The sequence below is a fragment of the Vicugna pacos genome, chromosome 7 (assembly GCF_048564905.1).
Source record: "Vicugna pacos chromosome 7, VicPac4, whole genome shotgun sequence".
Taxonomy (NCBI): Eukaryota; Metazoa; Chordata; class Mammalia; order Artiodactyla; family Camelidae; genus Vicugna; species Vicugna pacos.
The window spans coordinates 66562932-66584894 of NC_132993.1; the positions used below are offsets into that span (position 1 = coordinate 66562932).

The following is a 21963-nucleotide window of genomic DNA, read 5'->3' on the forward strand; positions in this document are numbered from 1 at the left end:
TCCAGCCCCCATCCCCTGCTCTGCTGCTCATTGCCAAACTCCGTGGGGAGCCAGAGGACAAGAAAACCTTCTTCTGCAGACCTTGAAGTTCAGCCTCTCGGGCACGGAGGAGGATGGTGCAGGATAGAGCCGGGTGGAGAGTAGAGAGTGGTTTTGGACAAACAATTGGAAACATCCAGCTGGGAATTACAACTTGGAGCACTTTACTGTCTAGAAAAATACTTTAATGGAAAAAGAAACAGTTTTATGGGTAGTCGGAAGAGTGCTTTTAAATCTTTCATACTAAAACTGCATTACCGGCTGTCTGGGAAGGCTAGGCAGCTCCATGTGGGTTTTCATCACTCTTTTCAACTTTGGGTTTTGGTACCCAGCCTTATCAAGTGTTTAGGGGAGAGCCTTACTCTACCCACTGTCCCCACTCCTGTGTACCTAACACACATTTTAATATCTTAGATTTAGAAGTTTGGGGACTTTTTTTTTAAGTTCTCCATTATTACTAGAGATTTTCCTGCCCACCCCTTTCTCTGGGGCGCTCTGGTGCTAGAAGCAAATAGCTTTGTGGGGGTGTAGGTCTCCGAGTCTTTAGTTCTGCCTAAAAGTTATGAACTATAGCTATTCTTTAAAGAGCATGTAATTGGAGAACAGACCTTTAGCTTAAGACAGTTGCTTTTTCAGGGTGGTATTGATAGTTATTTTACCTGTAAGAGAGAAGCTATTTGTAGTGAAGCCTTATTTTCCCTGATAAGAATTCTGTGAGCGCGGTGATGATGACTGTTGTTGGTGTGGGAGGGCAGAAGAAAGCAGACAGGTCAGAGCCATCCAGTCAGTAGGAAAGTGCACTCCTTGTCTGGGACTGATCACATCCCATCAGCTCCCTGTGCTTCAGTTCCTCAGCTCTAAACAGGGCATGTATCTAGTTACTGAAGTTACTTGTGATCACAAATAAGGTTCAGCTATCAGCTGCTTCCCGAGAGAACTTGACAGTTACATTAACTCTAGAAAACTCTGAAGGAAGCCAGGAGGCAGTAGAGGAAAAGGAAACCCTCAGGCAGTGGGTCCGGCCTCTCCTCCAGTTTTCCTTTGGTCCTGGAATTTGGTGGAAATATGTGTGGGATGGGTAGGGCAGATGGCTGAGGGAGTGAAGACATCAACTGGTAAGCAGTGTCTTTGGACTTTGAACCATCATGGAGCTGATTATATGAGCTAATTTTTTTAATTGCTTATCTTCCATCTAGGGTGTTTTCAGCAATCGTGCTCGGCGCCGTGGCTCTAGGACACGCGAGTTCCTTTGCTCCAGATTATGCCCAAGCCAAGCTGTCTGCAGCCTGCTTATTTAGGCTGTTTGAAAGACAACCATTGATTGACAGCGACAGTGAGGATGGCCTGAGGCCCGTGAGTTCCCTGCTGTCTGATGAGCATTTGGTTAATTTTTCCCTAAAGGTGTGCCGTCTGCTAGATTGTAACTAGGGGACAAATTCGTAGTGACCACACTGACGTTTACTTAGCTAGATCTGTGATACTTACAAGGCTGATAAATTTGGCCAATTTTCCTGGCCCTTTAAAATTTCATAGGGGGTTGCAAGGATTCTGAAGTTGAGCACATCAAAAAGTAAAAAAACCAAAAGACAAACACCAAATCCAGAGGTACTAGAACTGAATAATTTCCATGCCAGTGGTAAGTCGTTTCTGCCTGAACGGTATGTGCCCAGAATTCTGTATGTAACTGCATTAGCTCTTTGGTTTTAATCACATTTTATTCAGAGCAGGAGGAATCAGCCTGTACTTGACTATCATCAGCTTAGATCTGCGTGCCCTTGGTGTTCTGTGCACAACCCAAGCCGCTGCACATTTTAACGCACAGGAGGCAGCGTGGGTAAAGAGATGGGGACTTAACACAGCCTTTTCGGGACTTGACTGGGAATGTCATGTTCTGAGAAAATTGCTTTGCCCAGTGAGTGAGCTAGAGAGAGACAGAGAAGCTGCCGGGGCTGGGAATGGGGCTGCCCACTGGGACTGCAGTTGGAAACTGCCCCGAATGCCCCAGCCCTTGAGCCTTTAACCATTGACTTGGCTCCAGCCTCAGAATCATCAGTTGGGAAAGTGACATATTTGTCTTCAATGAACCGGAAATCGAGTTCAGATAACAACTCTGTTAATCTACCCTGTACCCCTGCTCCCATCTTAATTTTATATAACAACTTGCTACCAGTAGTAACTGGTGCTGGTACTTGGACTGAACATGAATTTTCTGTTTCCCTACTGTAGTGTTTGGGAAGGTTGCCTTGCAATTATACTTTTTATTCCAGTAATTATCAGACCAATTATACTAGCAACATAAATACATATAAATATGTGTGTGTGTGTATATATATATTTTTTCTTTTTAGGATAAGTTTGAAGGAAACGTAACACTTCATGAAGTTGTGTTCAATTATCCCACCCGGCCCAACGTGCCTGTGCTTCAGGGGCTGAGCCTTGAGGTGAAGAAGGGCCAGACCCTGGCCCTGGTGGGCAGCAGCGGCTGTGGGAAGAGCACGGTGGTCCAGCTCCTGGAGCGGTTCTACGACCCCTTGGCTGGGAAAGTGGTGAGCACAGTTTGTTCAATTAGTCACCTGATTTAAGGCAATATTTCAAGTGGCTAAACCAGTCTTCCTTCCCATGATGAAAAACATCTGGACAAGCCCTACAATCTGAATTGGTACAATGACCATTCTCTAAACCCTACACTGGCACCCACAGTCAGATAATACTTGGGGACAGGAGGGTAGAACATCTGAAATTGAATGTAGTTCAGAAAATACTGAATATGAAGTTGATCTCTACCCTGCCTGATCCTCTGAGTCCACCTGATCCTCCTAGGTGAACCTTCACTTGCCTCCTGGATTAATAAGGGAAGTGACAAACTCCTACCTAAGTTCTGAGTAGGTTCCAGGACTCTTTCCCTCCTCCTCCCACTTTGCCTTTTCTAACCCTGAACTCGAGGCTCTCTCTGATCGTTCCCTCCAGCCCTCTCCTGTTTGCCTTCCAGCACTGATTCTGTAACGTCTGGCCCCTGGCTGTCTTCCATGAGTGAAGACGTGGCTCTTGCCGATAATGCCCGCATCTCTTATTACCTTGGGATGGTACCCACTGACCTAGCTCAGGGAGCCCACCCCCACTGAGACAGTCACTAGAGGATTAAACCTTGTTTCTTCTTTGGACAAAATCTGCTTCCACTATGACAATTACTCTGAAGGTCTGAATATAGGCAAACCAGCTCAGCAACACTGTAGATGTGCTGTGCTAATGCAAGGGGGGGAATTTCTTTCTTTATCGAGAGGCCAGAACTAGTTGGACTTCTTGCTGTCTGTTGCTTCACCCATGACCTTTGCCTGGCTGGAGCTGTATTCTCACTTCGCACCTCACAAGGCTCCTCTAGAAGCGTCATGCCTCCTGCTTACAGCAAACACAAAATAATCAAAATGCCCATCAACAAAACCATTCTTCCAAGGATGAAGATACTGCCCTTTGAGCTTGTCCACTTTCCATTGAACTCTTGTCCTCAGTGCTGTCAGAGAAATGGAGAGAAGTTCAAGGGTGGTAGTTCTCAGGGGAAAGAGGTGGAGATAGTACAGGAGGTAACCAGCTTTCAAAATCTGAGGCCATGTTGCTAATCTGCTTATTTTCTTGGGATGCCTGGAGGAGGAGGATGAAGTCAAGTTAAACAGAGGGAGTCAATTGGGCGACAGCGGACTTCTTAAAGGCAGAGAATGGTAGCTTGTCTGGAGAGGGTGGATAGGTTCAAAGAGAGTAATGTAGAAAGACTGGACCAGATGTGCTACCATTTTGCCGGGTAGAACAAGAAAGTGATGGTCTAATCACTGTAACAATCCTTGTGTTGGCCTCCAACAACGTAAGAGCTTACAGGCTGTGAGGCTCGGTATTTCACAAACAGCTGATGGCTGCATGCAACAGTCCTAAATGCTTAACTTACTGTTCAGTTTTTTTTTTTTAAGCCCTTCCTATAGTTTGTTGACTTTGATTTTTAGCTCCTAGATGGTCAAGATGCAAAGACACTCAACATCCAGTGGCTCAGAGCCCAACTGGGAATCGTGTGCCAGGAGCCCATCCTGTTTGACTGCAGCATTGCCGAGAATATTGCCTACGGAGACAACAGCCGGGTTGTGACAATGGCTGAAATCGTGAGTGCGGCTGAAGCAGCCAACATACACCCCTTCATCGAGACCTTACCCCAGGTAAGTGAACTGGCGACTTGCTAGGGTGAAATCAGAATCAACCCTAAACTGTCTTCCTTCTCAGACAGTTCCTGAAGTTACACTCCAACCCAGTCTTGTAACAGAATTGGTCTGAGTACTAGCACTGCGGCTTCGGACAAGACACTGAGCGCCATGATACCAAGTTTCCTTGTTGGTAAAGAGGAATATTAGTTGCTATGTCTACCTGGTACAGATGTCATGAGAAACAAACGAGGAGATATTAAGTCTCCTCAAACTGGTGGTTGTGGGCTGCATTCAGACTGTGGCCATGTTTGCTTTATCTCTTTGTGGTACTTTTTTATTAAGACATTTTGAGATAATGATAGGTTCACATTGCAGTTGTAAGGAATTCAGAGATCTTAGTATCCTTTACCTCGTTATCTCTAATGACACCTTGCAAAAATATTACAGTATTACAGCCCTTATTCAGACTTCCCCAGTTTCACTTGCATGCACTTGCATACGTGTGTATTTAATTCTGTTCAATTCTATTGCCTGTGCAGTCGTGTATCCAAGACCACAGTGAAGCTGTGGAACGTTCACATCACCACAAAGATCCTTCGTGTTGCCTTTTTATAGCCACACACCCCTCCTCCCAGCCCTCGCTCCCTACAACCACTCAGCATTCCCTGCAACTGTTGGGTGTAAGTGTGGTTCATTCCCCTTTATTACTGAGGAAGAATGGATCACAGCTTGTTGAATTACTCACCTGTTGAAACACATCTAGGTTGTTTCCAGTTTTTGGCTCTTAAGAATAAAGCTGCTAAATTGGTATACAGGTTTTAGTGGGAATCTTAGTTTTTATTTCTCTGTGATAAGTGCCCAGGAGTGCAGTTGCTGGGCCAGTGGTAACTGCATATTTAATTTTTGAAGAAACTGCTAAACTGTTTGCCAGAGTGGCTTTGCATTTTACATTCCTACCAGCAAGTATGAGCAATACATTTTCTCAGAATCTTTGCCACTATTTTTTTTTTAACCATTGATAGGGGTATGGTGATATCTTAGTGTGGGTTTAATTTGCAATTTCTAATGGCAGAGGAGGTTGGACATCTTTTTACATATTTACTTGCTCTCTATATTTCCTCTTTGAAATATCTTTTCATATCTTTTGCCCATTTTCTAATTGGATTTTTTTTTTACTGTTTTTATATATTCTAGTTATTGGCCCTTTGTTGGGAATGCAGCTGGCAAATATTTTCATGCTTCTGACAGTCTTTTGCAAAGGCTGTTTTTAATTCTGATGAGGTCCGATTCATCAATTTTTCCTTTTACAGACTGTTTTTTAATTGAAGTAGTCAATACACAATGTTGTGTTAGCCTCTGGTGTACAGCATAGTGATTCATTTACACACACACACACTCTTTTTCATTATAGGTTATTTTAAGATATTGACTATAGTTCCCTGTGCTATTCAGTAGGACCCTGTTGCCTATTTCATACATAGTGGTTAGTAGCTGCCAATCCCAAACTCCTAATTTATCCCTCCCCTGCCTTCCCCCACTGGTAACCATAACTTTGTTTTCTATGTTTGTGAGTCTGTTTCTGTTTTGTTAATAAGTTCATTTGTGTCATTTTTTTAGAATCCACATATAAGTGGTATTCTTCTATCATCTTTTTCTGACTTACTTCACTTAGTATGATAATCTCTAGGTCCATCCATGTTACTACAAATGACATTATTTCTTTTTTATGGCCGAGTAGTATTCCATTGTATAGATATATGACAACTTCTTTATCCAGTCACCTATCGATGGACATTTAGGTTGTCTCCATGTCTTGGCTATTGTAAATAGTGCTGCTGTGAATGTTGGGGTGCTTATCTTTTCAAATCAGAGTTTCCCCTGAATATATGCTGGATTATGCCTTTGATATCAAGTCTAAGAACTCTGTCTAGCCCTTGATCCTGAAGATTTTGTCCATTTTTTTCCTAAAAATTTTATGATTTATGCTTTATGTTGAAGTCTATGTTCCATTAAAAATTTTCTTTTTGTTATAAGGTTGTTTTTCTTTAATTTTTTTTAAATTTCTTTGGAAAGGACCTGTACTCTCCAATTTCCATGGTCCCCAACACTCCTTATTGCCTCATTATAGCTGCTGCGACTGTACCCAAATTGCAGTGAAATCAATATGGATTTGAAAACAAAGGTAAGAGTTCAGTGAAACAATTTTCTCAGTGACTGGTCAACCTGAGGAGTCCTGGAAAGATGACTTGAGATCCCTAAAACTGATGGCAGGATTGTTCATCTTGTGGCTCTCATCCAGCATCTAAGGTACAACCGGATTAAGCCCATGTAGAGCTTAATTATTTTTACTGTCATATTCTGCTGTAGTTAGAAATCACTCATTCACAAAGAAAACTGAAAACCTTCCAAGTTGGTTAGGCTTACCAACCCTTAACACATAGTCACAAATGGGACCTAATTAAACTTATAAGCTTTTGCACAGCAAAGGAAACCATAAGCAAAACAAAATGACAACCTACAGAATGGGAGAAAATATTTGCAAGTGATGTGACTGACAAGGGCTTAATTCCCAGAATATATAAACAGCTCATACAACTTAACAACAAAAAAAAAAACCCAATAACTCAATCCAAAAATTGGCAGAAGACCTAAACAAGGAATTCTCCAATGAAGACATGTAAGTGGCCAATAGGCACATGAAAAAATGCTCAATATCACTAATTATCAGAGACATACAAATCAAAACTACAATATGGTTATCACCTCATGCCAGTCAGAATGGCCATCATTCAAAAGTCCACAAATAATAAATGCTGGAGAGGCTGTGGAGAAAAAGGAACCCTCCTACACTGTTGGTGAGAATGCAGTTTGGTGGAGCCATTATGGAAAATAGTATGGAGATTCCTCAAAAAAATTAAAAATAGACTTACCCTATGATCCAGCAGTCCTACTTCTGGGCATATATCCACAGGATACTCTAATTCAAAAAGATACATGCACCACAATGTTCATAGCAGCACTATTTATAATAACCAAAACATGCAAACAACCTAAATGTCCACTGACATGACTCAATAAAGAAGCTGTGGTGTATTTATACAATGGAATACTACTCAGCCACAAGAAATAATAAAATAATGCCATTGGCAACAAAATGGATGGAGGTGGAGATTATCATATTAAGTGAAGTAAGCCAGAAAGAGAAAGAAAAATACCATATGATATCACTCGTATGTGGAATCTAAAAAAAGAAAAAAGACACTAATGAACTCATGTACAAAACAAACAGACTCACGGACATAGACAATCTTATGGTCACCAGGGGTAAGGCAGTGGGAAAGGATAAATTGAGAGTTCGAGATTTGCAGATATTAACTACTATAATATAAAACAGATAAAAAACAAATTTCTTCTGTATAGCCCAGGGAACTGTATTATCTCATAATAACCTTTAATAAAAAAAAACACGAAAACGACTATAAACGAATGTATGTGTATGCATGACTGGGACATTATGCTGTACTCCAGAAGTTGACGCATTGTAACTGACTATTTAAAAAATATTGTGCCTTTATTCAATACACTGAATTCAGTTCACTGCAAACTCAACCGACTCAATTTGTGCCTTTATTCAGCATTTGCTTTTCCAGCCTAGAATGTTCTCTCAACATCCAGCTTCCCAACTTCTCTACAAAGGTATCTTTTCTTCACTTTAGCTCCCCTTTCTTCCACGCAATTGCTATTTCCCTCTTCTGATCTTTCACAGCATGTTGCTTTTTCTACTCATTCCATACTCGACCATATTTGGATTTTTTTTCTTTCAATTATAAATTCCTCCACGGTAAGAACAAAGGTGAATTCATTTTTCTGCTTCCCACAGTTCTGACCTAATACGTAGTGAGTAAATATTTAAGCGAATAAATGAACTTTAAAAAGAAAACACTAGGCTCCATGTGGGTCATAGGAATATTTCCAGTTAAGAATGCTAAACCTTAATCATGAACATGTAACCGTTCTAGGGCTTCAGTGACAGCAGATTGCCTGGCATTACTGGCGTTCTGATAATGATAGCAATTTGTGAAGTTGTTGCAGAATACCATTGACAACTAAAGTCACTAATTTTCTAGTTTGATTTTGAAAATGAACTGTTAAAAGAGCAACTTGGAAGTTGTTACAGAAACTTTTTACTGATTCTAAATATTTTTTTTTGTAAGTAAAACTGTCAAATGTTAAGAAGTATGAGTTTGTTCAGTATACCATTAGGATTTTCTGGGTTAGAATGTTATTAACTTTATTAATGGCTAACTTGCAGAAGTATGAGACCAGAGTGGGAGATAGGGGGACTCAGCTTTCGGGAGGTCAGAAACAGAGGATTGCTATTGCCCGGGCCCTCATCCGACAACCTCGAATCCTGCTGTTGGATGAAGCCACATCTGCTCTGGATACGGAAAGTGAAAAGGTACAGCCTCCCACCTCATGTCCCATTTAATTCTTCTGTGCAGTCAACCATGGAAAAAATATGTAAGCACGGGGAAGAAACTAAACAAATGGAAATAGTCTGAGGTAGAATGTTTTCATTTCATTCCTTCTAGTATCTCCCAAATTTTCCAAAATGCTCACATATACATTTTATAAATAAAAAAGTAAAGCATTCAAGTCAAAACTGCATGAGTCATATTTTTAGCACATTAATAATGGAAACTGGGAAATACTCAAAAGCGTACAAGTTAAGTAAAATCATTTTCTGACTAGTTAGAACACTTGTGAAGATTTCGTGTGAGTGTCCATTCTTATTATAAAGAACATAACTGCATGCAGTGTCGATTATGTTAAAACACATGCATAAAGCTAAGGATTCAGAGATGAGAAAAGAAATGAAAGGTAATTGTTTTTTGGATGGATGGATGGTAAAAATACTTAGATTTCCTTTACTGTTAAAACTCATTTGTACAATTTGTGACATAAGGGTTGTTCGGTCAACAGGTTGTCCAAGAAGCCCTGGACAAAGCCAGGGAAGGCCGCACCTGCATCGTGATTGCTCACCGCCTGTCCACCATCCAGAACGCAGACGTGATCGTGGTGATTGAGAACGGCAGAGTCATGGAGCATGGCACGCATCAGCAGCTGCTGGCACAGAAAGGCATCTATCATTCCATGGTCAGTGTCCAGGCCGGAGCACAGAACTCTTGTTATAGTGTATCTTAAAAATAAATTCAAATCATTCTACAACTTTTTCTGACTTGTAAAAGAGCTATTAATTCATCAAGAAATAGAGATCTATCTTATTCCAGATCAATTTAGAACATACAACTTGGGGGTTGATAGTACAGCATTTGAAACTTAGGATTAGAGGTGACACTTGGCTTGTTGAAGTATGAAAACAGCTTAGCTCTGAGTTATCAGAAACACACGGAAAAAGTTAAGAGCAAAGTTTAGGTATATAAAACTGTAGAATTAGAAGTCACAAACATAAGGAAAATTCTTACAGTCCTAAACGCCTGGGTAGATGACAATGTGGTTTGGGAACAATTTTCCTCATTACAAAGGAAAAATACATTGTTCAGTAACAGTCTACTCTCCCCCTTGGTAAATTTCCAAATTATTCTATTAGGGAACTGAGGTTTTTTTAAAGAAAATATATTCCCAGCTTTATTATCAGAGTCCAAGAGAAAATGGAATTGTCCTTAAACAAGCTAACTATAAGCACACATTTGTTCCATAAAGCAAGAAAGAGGCATCTTTTTAAATGTTTAAAATTCGTTAATAAAAATTCCACATATTAGTGCGATTTGAAACATTGGAAACATCAATAAAGTGCTATTTCTATAGCAACTGTGTTACTTTTTTTTTTTTACAAATAATTAGATTTTCCCAGAATATTAATCCACTTCTACAAGGAGGAACTATGTTTAGATGGCGAACAAGAAGAAATATTGTAAGCAACCTCTGGCAGCTAACCACTCTAAAGTGTTTTTTCCATAATTTACTGCTGCAATAACCATTCATTTCTGTGACAGGTCATTTAGGTCAGTACACTATCCAGATCAGATCATCTATCTGTAATAAACCGCATAGTCCCAAGGAATTTTTCAGATGTAACCATGTGTAGCAGCAGACTGAATTTCAGTTAACCAAGAGGAAAGTGTGGCGAAGGGCAGGTACCGTAGTGACTTAAGGTGAGAAAATCTACTCTTGTGTTATTATTTTCCAACTTGCCTGATAAAGATCATGTGGCATCTGCCCCTGTAAATTCTGACTCAGAAGGTCTGAGTAAGGCCCATGAATGTCTCCTTAAACAGCATTCCAACTGATTCTTGACTTCAGGCAGGTTAGGGAAACATGTTAAGCATGAGTGAAAAGCAGTTTCTCTGTAGGAGGTGATCAGCTTCTAAAATACCCAATTCTTTAGACACTATTTAAAAACAACCAACCAAATGATTATAAGTGGCCTGGCAATCTCATCAACCAGTGTACTAGTGAGCAAAGAGGGCTATAGTTCAGATTTCATCTTCCTATTCTACAGTAACTGTTAAGGAGATATCAAATGCCACAGAAGTCAATTCAATGCTTTCACAAAGAAATAACAGTGATAATGAACCAGTTTTATCAAATTCAGAACTTAGGAAAATGTAACCAAAAAAGGACCAAGAGAGAACATATACAGTCAGTATGCTAAACAGATTGTAATGTTTGTGGCAGCCTGCTACAAAATGGCCCCCAATAAAGCATTTCCTCCTCCCCTTTCTTGAATCTGGACTGCTCTTGTAACTTGTTTTAGCCAACAGAACGCAAAAGTGACACCGTGTGACTTTACTGTGACTTCAGAGCCTAGGCCTCAAGAGGCCTTGCAACTACTACATTTCCTTTCTGGAACAGCCCCACTGGTGTGTACAGAAGTCAGTCCCAGCCACCAAGTCCGCAGGCAGTGGCTGAGGCCGTCTTAGACTTACCAGCCTCATCCCGCAGCCCAGTGAGGGCAGCTGCTTGACTAGCTCAGGTAAGACAGCTGTAGCACCATCCAGATGGGCTCAGTCCACCAACACAATCATGAGAAATGATTAGCTGTTAAGACAGTAAGCTTTGGGTGGATTTTTACACAATACATAACTTATCAGAAAGCAGGTCAAAGGGGAATGAATCACTTATTCAAACACAAAACAAGAAGCTATATGACTTTCACAATTTTATTTCCTGAGAGTAGAAACTACAAAAATTGAACAGAGGAAAAACACAAAACTAAAATCCTGAGAATCTTAATATTTAATCCTTTTAAAGTTACTGATTTTAAATATAAGTGCTTTAATTTTACATTCACGAAACTAATTACAACCATATACTAGAATAAATTTTGTAAGAGTTTTGTGTGTTGTCAGAGGATGTAAACCTCCTTACTACAGCCTAATTCTTCTGTCTGCTCAACAGAATCTCTCTTTTTTAAGTTCATTAAATTGTAGTGGTCTTTCCCAAACATAGTAGGCTTGTAAATCAATGTGGAATCATTGATTTCAGGGAAATTAGCATCCAGTCATATATTTCATTTCCTTTGGCAACTAGAAGATATTAAAGTGCTGGAAGGTAGACTCTACGATGATGTTCAGAGAGAAGATTTATTACCTACACGAGTACCAACAAAGATATTTAAGAGTCAGAGTTAGACTTGCATTGTTAAGACTTGTAGATTTGCATTGTTGAGGCTTATCTTAAACTTTGCATAATTCTCTGGTCACCATACCGTAATTTGCATTGCTGCTGCATCAGAGGAAACTTATAAGTGTTTCTAGTTTCTGTGTCAGAATGAATTTACAGAGCCTAATTCTAATGATTGCTGCATTTAACACTCTTTCCTATCTCACATCACCAACCCGTTCCCGGCACCCAGTTTAATGATATGTTTTGGTAAGTTCTTAATAAATGATTAGTCTCTAAAGGTGAGCAGGATTCACCAGCCGCATCATATCGTGGAAAGCACGAAAAATCAGTTGAACTAGCTTTTCTGCATCAGTCTCTGGACATGATTTCCAGGCTGTACAGGCCACAACAAACCTGTGAAACACAAATAATAAGTAAGTGCAAGGCTAAAATCAATGCCAAAAGGCTCCAAATGATGATGGTGAACAGAGCCATGACCTTTATCCCACCTGGCTATCCATATATGAAATACGAATTCTTGCTCACCCTAGGTGAAAGTAATCTGACACAAGAGACGGTGAAGCCAGAGTTTACATTTTTCCATATTTTACAAATTTTTTACAGTGAGGATGTAGTTCAATTAAAATTTAAAAACTGATTTATTTTTGAAATGGCATTTTAAGTCACACAGTTTCAAGCTTAGCAATGAATGAAAAAAATCCCTTTCAATTTCCATGTATTTCGTTTGAAAACTATTTTGCATGCATACATCGTAACGACTCAAATGTATACCTCTTTCCTGAACCCCAGCTTCATGTATCCAGCTGCCTTCTGACATCTTCTCTTGTTAAATATAAACATACTACTGTATTAGCAGAAATCTTGATGTCACTATGTACAAAACAAAATTCTTTATTCTACCCCAACATGCCCCTAAACCCATCTCTCCCCTAATTTTCTCCATCCCAGTAAATACCAGCATCACAATCAGCAATCCGTCAGTAAATCTTACTGGTTCTATCTCCAGAGTATCTCTCAAATCCCTCCACTTCTCTTCACCTTCAAGAATCAACTACTTCCTTCAACTTACCATCCACGCTTCCTGACTTCCTTCATCTCATTCTTGCTCATACTACTGTCTACCTAATTTATACTCCATACAGCAGCCAGTGGTCCTTTTCACATGTAAATAAAACATGTAACTTTCATACTTAAAGTTGGTAAAAATGCTTCCACTATTTTTAGGAGAAAATCCAAACCCCTTACCACGTTACAAGGCCCTATATCAAGTGACCACCCCACCCAAATCAGTATCCCCAGAAGTGCTGTTTTTAAAGCTCTCCAGGTGTCCTCACATGCACTCAGGGCTGAGAGCACTGCCCTACCAGATGAAGTCCTGTCTACCTCTCTTCAATCTCTTCTACCGCCCGCGCACTCAAATGCTAATTGATAGCCATACTGCCTCTGTTCCTTACAAATGCCAAGGTCTTCCCTACCCTCAGACCCATATACTTATGTTCAACCTCAAAGTCACTGTGAAACAATTACTGAGTGCAAGGTATTTATGAGGCATTGGTACAGAGCTGGGGATACAAAAACATATTAAAGACCATGTTCTTGTGTGCTTATAGTCCAGGAAGGAAAGATAGATAAGATAGAAATACACACACACACACACACACACACACACACACACACACGCTATAAATGTTACTATAAATGTTACAATGCAGCAGGTGTGTGTGGGGAAGGGAGGAACGTGCAATGTTAGATGGTCAGGGAAGGCCTCTTAGATGACAGCAAGTATCTGTATGAAATGAGGGGGTCCCCCATGCACGTATTTCAAGGAGGAGACTGCTGGGCTGAGGGAATCTGCCCGTGAAGGCCTTGAGGAGGGCGCTAGCTCGGCTGTTCAAAGAAGAGGGGCTGGCATGGCTGGGGTAGGAGGTACAGCCGGGAGGTAAATGAGAGCACAAGTCCTGGGGGGGATCACAGAAGGATGCTGGGGCTGTCCGGAGGGAAAGGAAAGGCCCTTAAAAGGGTTTAAGCAGGGGAACAATATGACTTGAGTTACATTTGGCCATCAGAGCTGTCATGTAGAGACTGGTCTGGAGGGAAGAAGAGGAGGGAGCAAGAAGACCACAGAGAATCTGTGGCCTTAGGCGGGAGAAGACGGTGACTGAGGCTGGGTGGAGGCGCTGGAGAGAGCACTCACTGGACTCCGGAGAGCCGTTTGCTGGGCTGCTCACTCATATGACTGACTCCGCTGCATCCTCAACACCTCGTTCTCCACCATCCCAAGCCCCTATCCCCACCCCCACCCCCCCATACAAAGCTAGGCTCCACCTCCCCACCGGTTTGTCTCTATTACATCAACTTGCTTATTTCCTTCACATCGTTCATCGCTACACACTATTTGAAGTTATCCTGCTTACTTGTTTGCTTTTGTTCCTCTTTCCCAAACAGAAAATAAAACCTGTAAGAGGGTTTATCTTGTCTGTCTTGTATCCTTAGCACCCGAAATAATCCTTGGCACACTGTAAATTCTCACTAAATATTTCCTGAATGAGTGAAAGGAAGTTCTGTCCCAGGATCATTAAAAATATATTTTTCACAAAGTCAGACAGCTGAGGCCTATCTGGCCTAAACTCTTACCATTGCATGCAATATAAGTTTCACTGCTTGTCAGGGAGTATGTTAGAATCCTTAGTTATTCTCTGGATGTGATGATGATTTTAGACCTCTATTAGGCAAAAGGACAATAAGATCTATGTTTAACCTTCATCATTTAACCTTTAATTTTAAGACTAATGTACACAAACTGAATACCATGGGAATATATCATGTAAAGACTTAGGTGCCAACAAGGTACTTGTTGTTGGTCTGGTACAACGAACACAGTTGGCTACAACTGACTATGCAGAGATTATGCTTGACATGAAAGCGGATGATCAAGTTTTGAGAAAAAAAAAACACTGACTATAAATCCTTAAAAAAGGAAAAGTAGGAAAACTATTTTAGAAACTGAAATATATCAGACATATTATCATTCCAATTTTTCACACTCTACATGAAACACCTCCAAGCTTGCTCTCTCTTTACTCACCTAGTGCTAAATGTAGCCTCATTATTTTTAAGTAAGCCTCCCAAGCTTTGAAAGACCCCTGTGAAGAGACGGCCAGACTCTGAAAGGGGATCTTCCAAGCCTTTCTGTCAATTCCATATTACCCTGTTCTCCACCTCTCTTTCCCCTACCAGATTTTAATATTTGCTTTCTCACTCTTTCCATAAACTTAAGTCAAACCCAGTACAACTGAAATGAAATGCATTTGAATTGGTAAAACATCCTTTTTTGAATATAAACTAATCTACCGCATCTCGTCTTGGTCTCATTAGTATTGGCTATGACTGCCCTAATCACTACATATTTAAAGGGCATCAAATTTTTATCTGAACTTACCATATAATACCTTGGGTAGAACAAATATGGTAATTATGGGTACTGAGTTTTGAGGAGGATGATGATATGATTACCAAGTCAACCCTAAATGGTGTTCTGCACAGAACACCTAAAGGACTGATTTGAGAAATATCCCAAAACCAGGAAAAAGAAACATACATGTTCAATGCCTAAGTGGTAAAAATAATTATCCATGTAGCTAGTGAGTGACCTATGGCAACGCAATCCAAATCACAGCGTAGGAAAGACACACCAACGGAAGTGAGCACAGGAAGAATAAAAGGGGCAGCCTCACCTGTCATCTCTGATATGATAGAAAAATCCATAGCCATTGTGCACCATGGGAACCACCACTCCCTGGACTCTTAAATAGCCAACCAGACTTGTTGAGAGAACAAAGTTTCCACCTCCTCCACTGTACAGCACAAAAAAAGGACATTTTACTAGGCTTACAGAAGCTTATATTGTTTCTGAAAAGCTTTTAACATTCAGTAAGAAAGAAACTGACAATATCACAAAACACTACGTTGTATTACCTTCTGGAGAAAAGTGGGTCTGTAAAGAGTTCCGGAACAGGGAGACCTTCCTCTTTTGCTGTGAGCAGGAGACCTAAAAGGTGACGGTCAAATCCTGCAACAAAACCCCAAAACTGAAGTTAGAAAAACATTTTCAGCATTAGAAAAAATATTTACAGGTTGGAACAATCCCAGTGTACCTTTTCCAGCTGAACAATCTTTCATCAGCTTATTATGTTTGGCAAAAGCTTGTAACATTTTGTGCTGCTGCTCCAAAAGCTGTGTTAAAAATCAAGAGATACGTCAATAACACACTGTATAGAAACTAAACGAGAAAAAAACCTAGGCTCAGAGTAATTAGGATTTGGGTAATTTGGGAGAGAAAAACAATTTCTAGGAAGACCTTGAGACACATCATACTTCTGTCTTTTCCTCACTTATTCCACTGTCTTTTCTTTCCTATATGCCCTGTAACTTCATTATTTCTTTCCGGGAATAAGAAAATAGGAACTTGTGGGCAGCACTGACATGACATTAACAAGTATAAAGACAGAAACAACTGTGATTTCAAAACTAAAGCACAGCTCTATAAAAATAACAACAAAGCAGCTCCATGAAATTAAAATAAGTTAGCATGTGCATAACTATGTTTATCAAAACTAAAGAAATAAACACAATACCAAAATAGCAGTGGGAAGGAAATGCCCTCTTGTCTAACTGCTTAAGTATAAAGCTGTTCTACTTTTAATATATGAAAACAAGAATCAGGTTTCAAAAACATTCAACCACATCAAGAAAAGCTTTGTTTTAACGATGTTTGGGGGGAGTCTGCATTTTACAAGCGTTATTCTAAAGGCAGATCAATAGTAGTGAAATTCTCAAGGTGTTGAAGATACTTCCCCTAGAAAATGACACAAATGGGCTTCTCAAGTCTTCCTTGTTTCTTATTCTCTCCAAGTATATGTATTACTGGCAAATGAACAAATGTGTAAAAATTTCAGGAAAAAAAAGGTTTGAAAGTATTTTATCAATCCAAGGGAACTGAAGTAAAGAAGTTCATTATTTAAGGGCCCAAGTTTCCTTTAGAACAAAAAATTTCTGTTTTTTCTTTTCAAATACTCACAGTGGAAGAAGGATCCTGCATGGACTGGCACCACCTGACTGCTTCTACTGTACATGATCGCATGGTCTCTGTACGGCCATGATAAAAGTATCTTGTCATAGCTGTTTCATAGCAGCAACCAGGGCTACAAGAAAAAATGAAAGAAAGAATCTGTCATGAGCAAGAAAATGCTCTAGTGTTATCACGAGAGTTTACCTAATAAAGCTGGCTTTGGTCAGAGACTAACTTCTATAATATAGACTATGCTTGAGACATTCAATAACAAAGAGGCTATTTTCAATATCAAAGAGCTAAAAGTACTCTGGTACATAGGGCCGGGTATAATAGGAAATGTTTCAAAGCATCAAGAGGTTATAAGTAAAAGGATGGAAAAAGGTATTGCACTAATAGTAACCAAAAGAGGTGGAGTGGCTATATTATTATCAGATAAGATATATTTTAAGTAAAAAGGGCTAAACAAGACAAATAGGATATTATATATTGATGAAGTGTTTAACTCATCAAAATATAACAATTATAAAAATACATGCACCAAACAACAGAGCTCTAAAATATATGAAGCGAACACTGACAGAACTGAAGAGAGAACTAGACAACTCTACAACAATAGCTAGAGACTTCAATACCCAACTTTCAAAAATGGATAGAGCATGTAGACAGAAGATCAATAAGGAAACACAGGACTTCACCAACACTATAAATAACTAGAGCTACAAGACATATATAGAATATGCCACTTAGGAACAGCAGAATACAAATTCTTCTCAAGTGCACATGCAACATTCTCTAGGACAGACCATATATTAGGTCACAAAACAAGTCTCAATAAATTGAAAAAGACTGGAATGATACAAAGTATCTTCTTCGATGACAATGGAATGAAAGTAAAAAAGCATAACAGAAGTAAACCTGAAAATTTCACAAATATGTAGAAATTAAACAACATACTCTTTACCAATTGGTCAGGGAGAAATCACAAGGTAAATTAAAAAATACACTGATGAGGAGGGTATAGCTAGGAGGGTATAGCTCTAGCAAGTGCTAGAGCATATGCTTAGCATGCACAAGGTCCTGGGTTCAGTCTCCAGTACTTCCTCTAAAAATAAAATAAATAAACCTAATTAACCCCCCAAAAAGTTAAATTTAAAAATTTTTTAAAAGAATAAATTTTGACCCTTACCATACACCATAAACAAAAATTAACTCCAAACAAATCAAAGACCTAAGTAAGGGCTAAGACTATAGAGCTCTTAGAAGAAAACATACAGAGAAATCTTCATAACATTGGATTTGGCAATGATTTCTTGAGTATCACACCAAAAGTGCAGGCAACAAATGAGAAAAACAGATAAACCGGACTTCAAAATTACAAACTTCGTGCATCAAAGAATACTATCAAGAGAGTGAAAAGACAACCTGCAGAACGGGAAGTGTTGGCAAGGATGTTGAACAATTACTTGTTACTTTGTATGTTGCTGGCAGCAATGTAAAATGGTGTTGCCACTATGGAAAATAGTTTGGCAGTTCCTCAAAAAGTTAAACATAGAATTACGACACAATGCAGTAATTCCACTCCTAGTTACAGACACATTAAGAATTGAAAACAGGGACTCAAACCAATACATGTATGTGAATGTTCATAGCAGCATTATTCACAATAGCCAAGAGGTGGAAACAACCCAAGTGTTTATCAACAGATGGATAAATAAAATGTGGTATATTCATGCAATGGCATATTATTCAGCCATAAACAGAATGAACATTGAAAATACTAAGTGAAATAAGCCAAACACAAAATGACTAATAATGTATAATTCCACTCACAGGAAATATCTTTAACAGGCAAATTCATATAGACAGAAAATAAGTTAGAGATTACCAGGGGTTGGGGTAGAAGGTGGAATGGGAAATTACTGCTTAATGTGTACACAGTTTCTGTTCGGGGTAGTGAAAAAATTCTGGAAACAGATAGTGGTGATGGCTGCACAACACTGTGAATATTATTAATGCTACTGGATTATACACTTAAAATTAGTTACAACGGCAAGCTTTATTTATCTTCTTTCATTGTGGTAAAACATAACTGACTATTTAAGGCAAAAATAGTAGTCCATTGTGAGGTTGTTAAAATATATGCAAGTATCATGTATGACAAGAGCACAAAGAATGGGAGAAGCAAAAGAGAAGCATTCTGTTTCCAAGTGCTTACATTACACTTCAAATGGAAAATATCTGAAGGTAAACTGTGATAAGTTAAAGATCTAATTTGTAAAAACCCTACTGAAAAAAAAACCCAGTATAGCTGATAATGGAGATAAATCAAACAATTAAATGCTATGAATTCAGAAGATAAAAAAGAACAAAAAACAAATGGGAGAAAGAGAAAATAAACAGCAAGACTGTAAGCTTAACTCCAATATTATTGATAATTATATTAAATATAAATGATCTAAACATCCCACTTAAAGATATATATTCTCAGATTACATTTTAAAAAGCAAGATCAAGGAGCTTCCACTACTGCTTAGGATGTAGAAAGTCACAACATACCATCTCTCCAGCCGGAAAATGAGTAAAGACTGAATAATCTATTAAATCATATCTTTCATGAACCCATGAGAAAACTGAGGCGGTAAGAAAACCAAATGATCTGAATTCCAAAGAATGGCAAACCTGTATTACAAGAGGGCAGATACTTCAAAAGTACCAAAAAAAAACCAAAAAAACCCGAATACAGAAAGATTGTGAAAGTGTCACAGATGGGAACTCTTAAGAACCCGGTTGATGAAAGTACAAATTAGGATGCAGTGCCAACTGGGAGGAGTCAGAAAAACACTGAGGAATTAGGATAGGTTAACTATGGTAAAGATGTATCCCTGGACTCCAAGATTCTGAAAATGGGGGAAGCATATAGCTCAAGTGGTAGCCTGCATGCTTAGCATGCACGAGGTCCTGGGATCAATCCCCAGTACCACCTCTAAAAATAAATAAATAAACCTAATTACCACCCCCAAAAACAACAACAAGATTGTGAAAATGGGAAATGAATGGTTCTCACCGTCCATGAAGTCTGTAATAGGCCAGCTGAAGTGCAAGCTGAACAAACGTATCAGGGTGAAGCATCACCTTCTTGGTTAGCTTTTTGCCAAAAGGTGTAAAGGCATACGCCACAATCTGCAGATCAGATGCCTAACAAAAAGAATTAAATGCGAACAGTGAAAAATCACCTAAGGAGAATACTCCAAAGATACCCAAATTATCATTTGCATTAAAGTAGTCATCAGACACAAATAAAGGTGTTAAAAGTTTAATTTTTAAATGGCTTATGCCTTCATGCTTGGATGATGGCCTAATATTTACATATAGTAGTTAAAAAAACAAAGTATTACCATCTGAGAGAAAAGTGAAAAATCTACCTGCTTGAGATACTGGGCTTTAGCTTGGTTGATGTCATTTAACACTTTTTCATCCACAGTGAAAACAAGCTCCTCTGGAAGCGGTATATCCCGTACTTTTTCTGAACCCTGAAAATAGAGAACGCTTAAAAATATTGTATCTATAAAAATACGAGGAGAAAAAGGATGAAATATTTGTTCTAACATACCTTCCATCTTCCTTCAGTCTCAATAATCTTCTGATCAACATAATGGCTGATGTTTACTATAACCATTGCATCAAAAGGGGCGTGCTTAAAATGAAAATATACAAGATTTTCAACACCTTATGTCAGGTCAAAATTTGAACCTGTATTTTCTCTTCACTTTCCCTCCATTCTCAAAACATAATAAAGTGCAAAATTCTCAAATGTCTCACCTCCTAATGATGAAGATATGGATATTCTACAGTATAGTAACTGATGTATTTTATTTTCTGAGAAAGAACAAATACTTAAAGTTGGAAGCACCTAATTAGGGCCCTTTAGGTAATGGGGAGGGATGTAAAGTAAACATGAATCATCTGGAGAAAAGAATTGCTCTTTGTACTGGAAGTCAAAAGGAGGTATCCGCTTTCCATGCTAAAATATGTTCTGGGCTTGTAAGAGCACTACGGAAAAGCAGATGGGGGTGGCAGATCATCTGAACGCTAAACTGAGGATGGGTATTAACTTCTTTTGGTAATGACACAGGCCACTAGGTCAGTATTAAAAAGCATAATGATTTTGTGAACATATCTAAAAGAGTGTTCAAATGTGGCAGAAATAATTCTCAATGTAAACAATGTGGGAAAGATGAACTGAGTTACAGGGGTGTTACCATTTTGACAGCTCTGTTTAGAGAAAAAAATTGTGGCTAGTGAATTCTTCCATCATTTACTGTGGAGAATAAACTTTTGACTTATTTTCTCCACGTTCCTTTGATGACTACATCAGACTTTTTTTTCCCTCTGCGTTAAGGTTACCACTTCACACTACACAGAGTTAACATTCATGAACTGAAAGCGACACCGCTAGCCTTGGAGAGAAAGAAGGGAGGCTTAAGAGACAAACCCAGCCCACCTGGACCCAGTGTCAAAAGGTGTAATTAGGTGTCTTAAGTATCGCTGTAACACTGCACAGCTTTGCTGCTGTGTATCATGGCCCCATGGAGCCTAGAAGCACAGTATACTGTTACCAGGCAGGCAGCCACCACAGCTTCAGGAAAGGCTCACTAGCGAGGTCAGTACAAGACATAAGAGCAGTTCACCCCACTTGGCAGTGACAGCACGTGTAATAAGATTCACAGGTCATGGATAAAACCCTTTCCTAATTGCATCTCAAAACTGCATGGTGTTTGTAGCTTCACAAAGAATTTTCACAGAGCTTGCATATATCACTCCTCTAAGACAATAGTGTAATCTCTAACTCCATCACTGGAAGCAGTAAGAAAGAGCAACACTGAAGGATATAAGTCTGATTTGTAATTCTACCCACCCATCTCCTGTGGAAACCTAATCATCAATTTAAAAAAAAGTAGGAAGTATAAAAAATTCAAATGCTTTCCTGATGCTTTGTTTATATAAGCTTTACCTTTCTTTTTT

The 21963-nt window shown here is 39.2% G+C and overlaps 2 protein-coding genes across 8 annotated transcripts in view; one reads left to right on the forward strand and one right to left on the reverse strand.

Moving 5' to 3' along the window:
- The window catches only part of LOC102537160 (phosphatidylcholine translocator ABCB4), a 59559-nt gene extending 50105 nt beyond the window's left edge, over window positions 1-9454 (forward strand). For all 3 annotated transcript variants that reach the window (XM_072965081.1, XM_072965082.1, XM_072965083.1), the window contains 5 exons: window positions 1236-1392; window positions 2388-2585; window positions 4029-4235; window positions 8533-8679; window positions 9204-9454. In XM_072965081.1, the coding sequence (XP_072821182.1) occupies window positions 1236-1392; window positions 2388-2585; window positions 4029-4235; window positions 8533-8679; window positions 9204-9425 (931 nt within the window). In that variant the 3' untranslated portion in view covers window positions 9426-9454. The remainder of the gene's footprint in view (window positions 1-1235; window positions 1393-2387; window positions 2586-4028; window positions 4236-8532; window positions 8680-9203) is intronic.
- Window positions 9455-11390: 1936 nt separating this feature from the next.
- The window catches only part of CROT (carnitine O-octanoyltransferase), a 39143-nt gene continuing 28570 nt past the window's right edge, over window positions 11391-21963 (reverse strand). For all 5 annotated transcript variants that reach the window (XM_031679701.2, XM_031679693.2, XM_031679692.2 and 2 more), the window contains 8 exons: window positions 20552-20635; window positions 20364-20471; window positions 20006-20136; window positions 16948-17071; window positions 16025-16103; window positions 15846-15939; window positions 15605-15724; window positions 11391-12263 (listed from right to left, as the gene is read on the reverse strand). In XM_031679701.2, coding sequence (XP_031535561.1) covers window positions 12143-12263; window positions 15605-15724; window positions 15846-15939; window positions 16025-16103; window positions 16948-17071; window positions 20006-20136; window positions 20364-20471; window positions 20552-20635 — 861 coding nt within the window. In that variant the 3' untranslated portion in view covers window positions 11391-12142. The remainder of the gene's footprint in view (window positions 12264-15604; window positions 15725-15845; window positions 15940-16024; window positions 16104-16947; window positions 17072-20005; window positions 20137-20363; window positions 20472-20551; window positions 20636-21963) is intronic.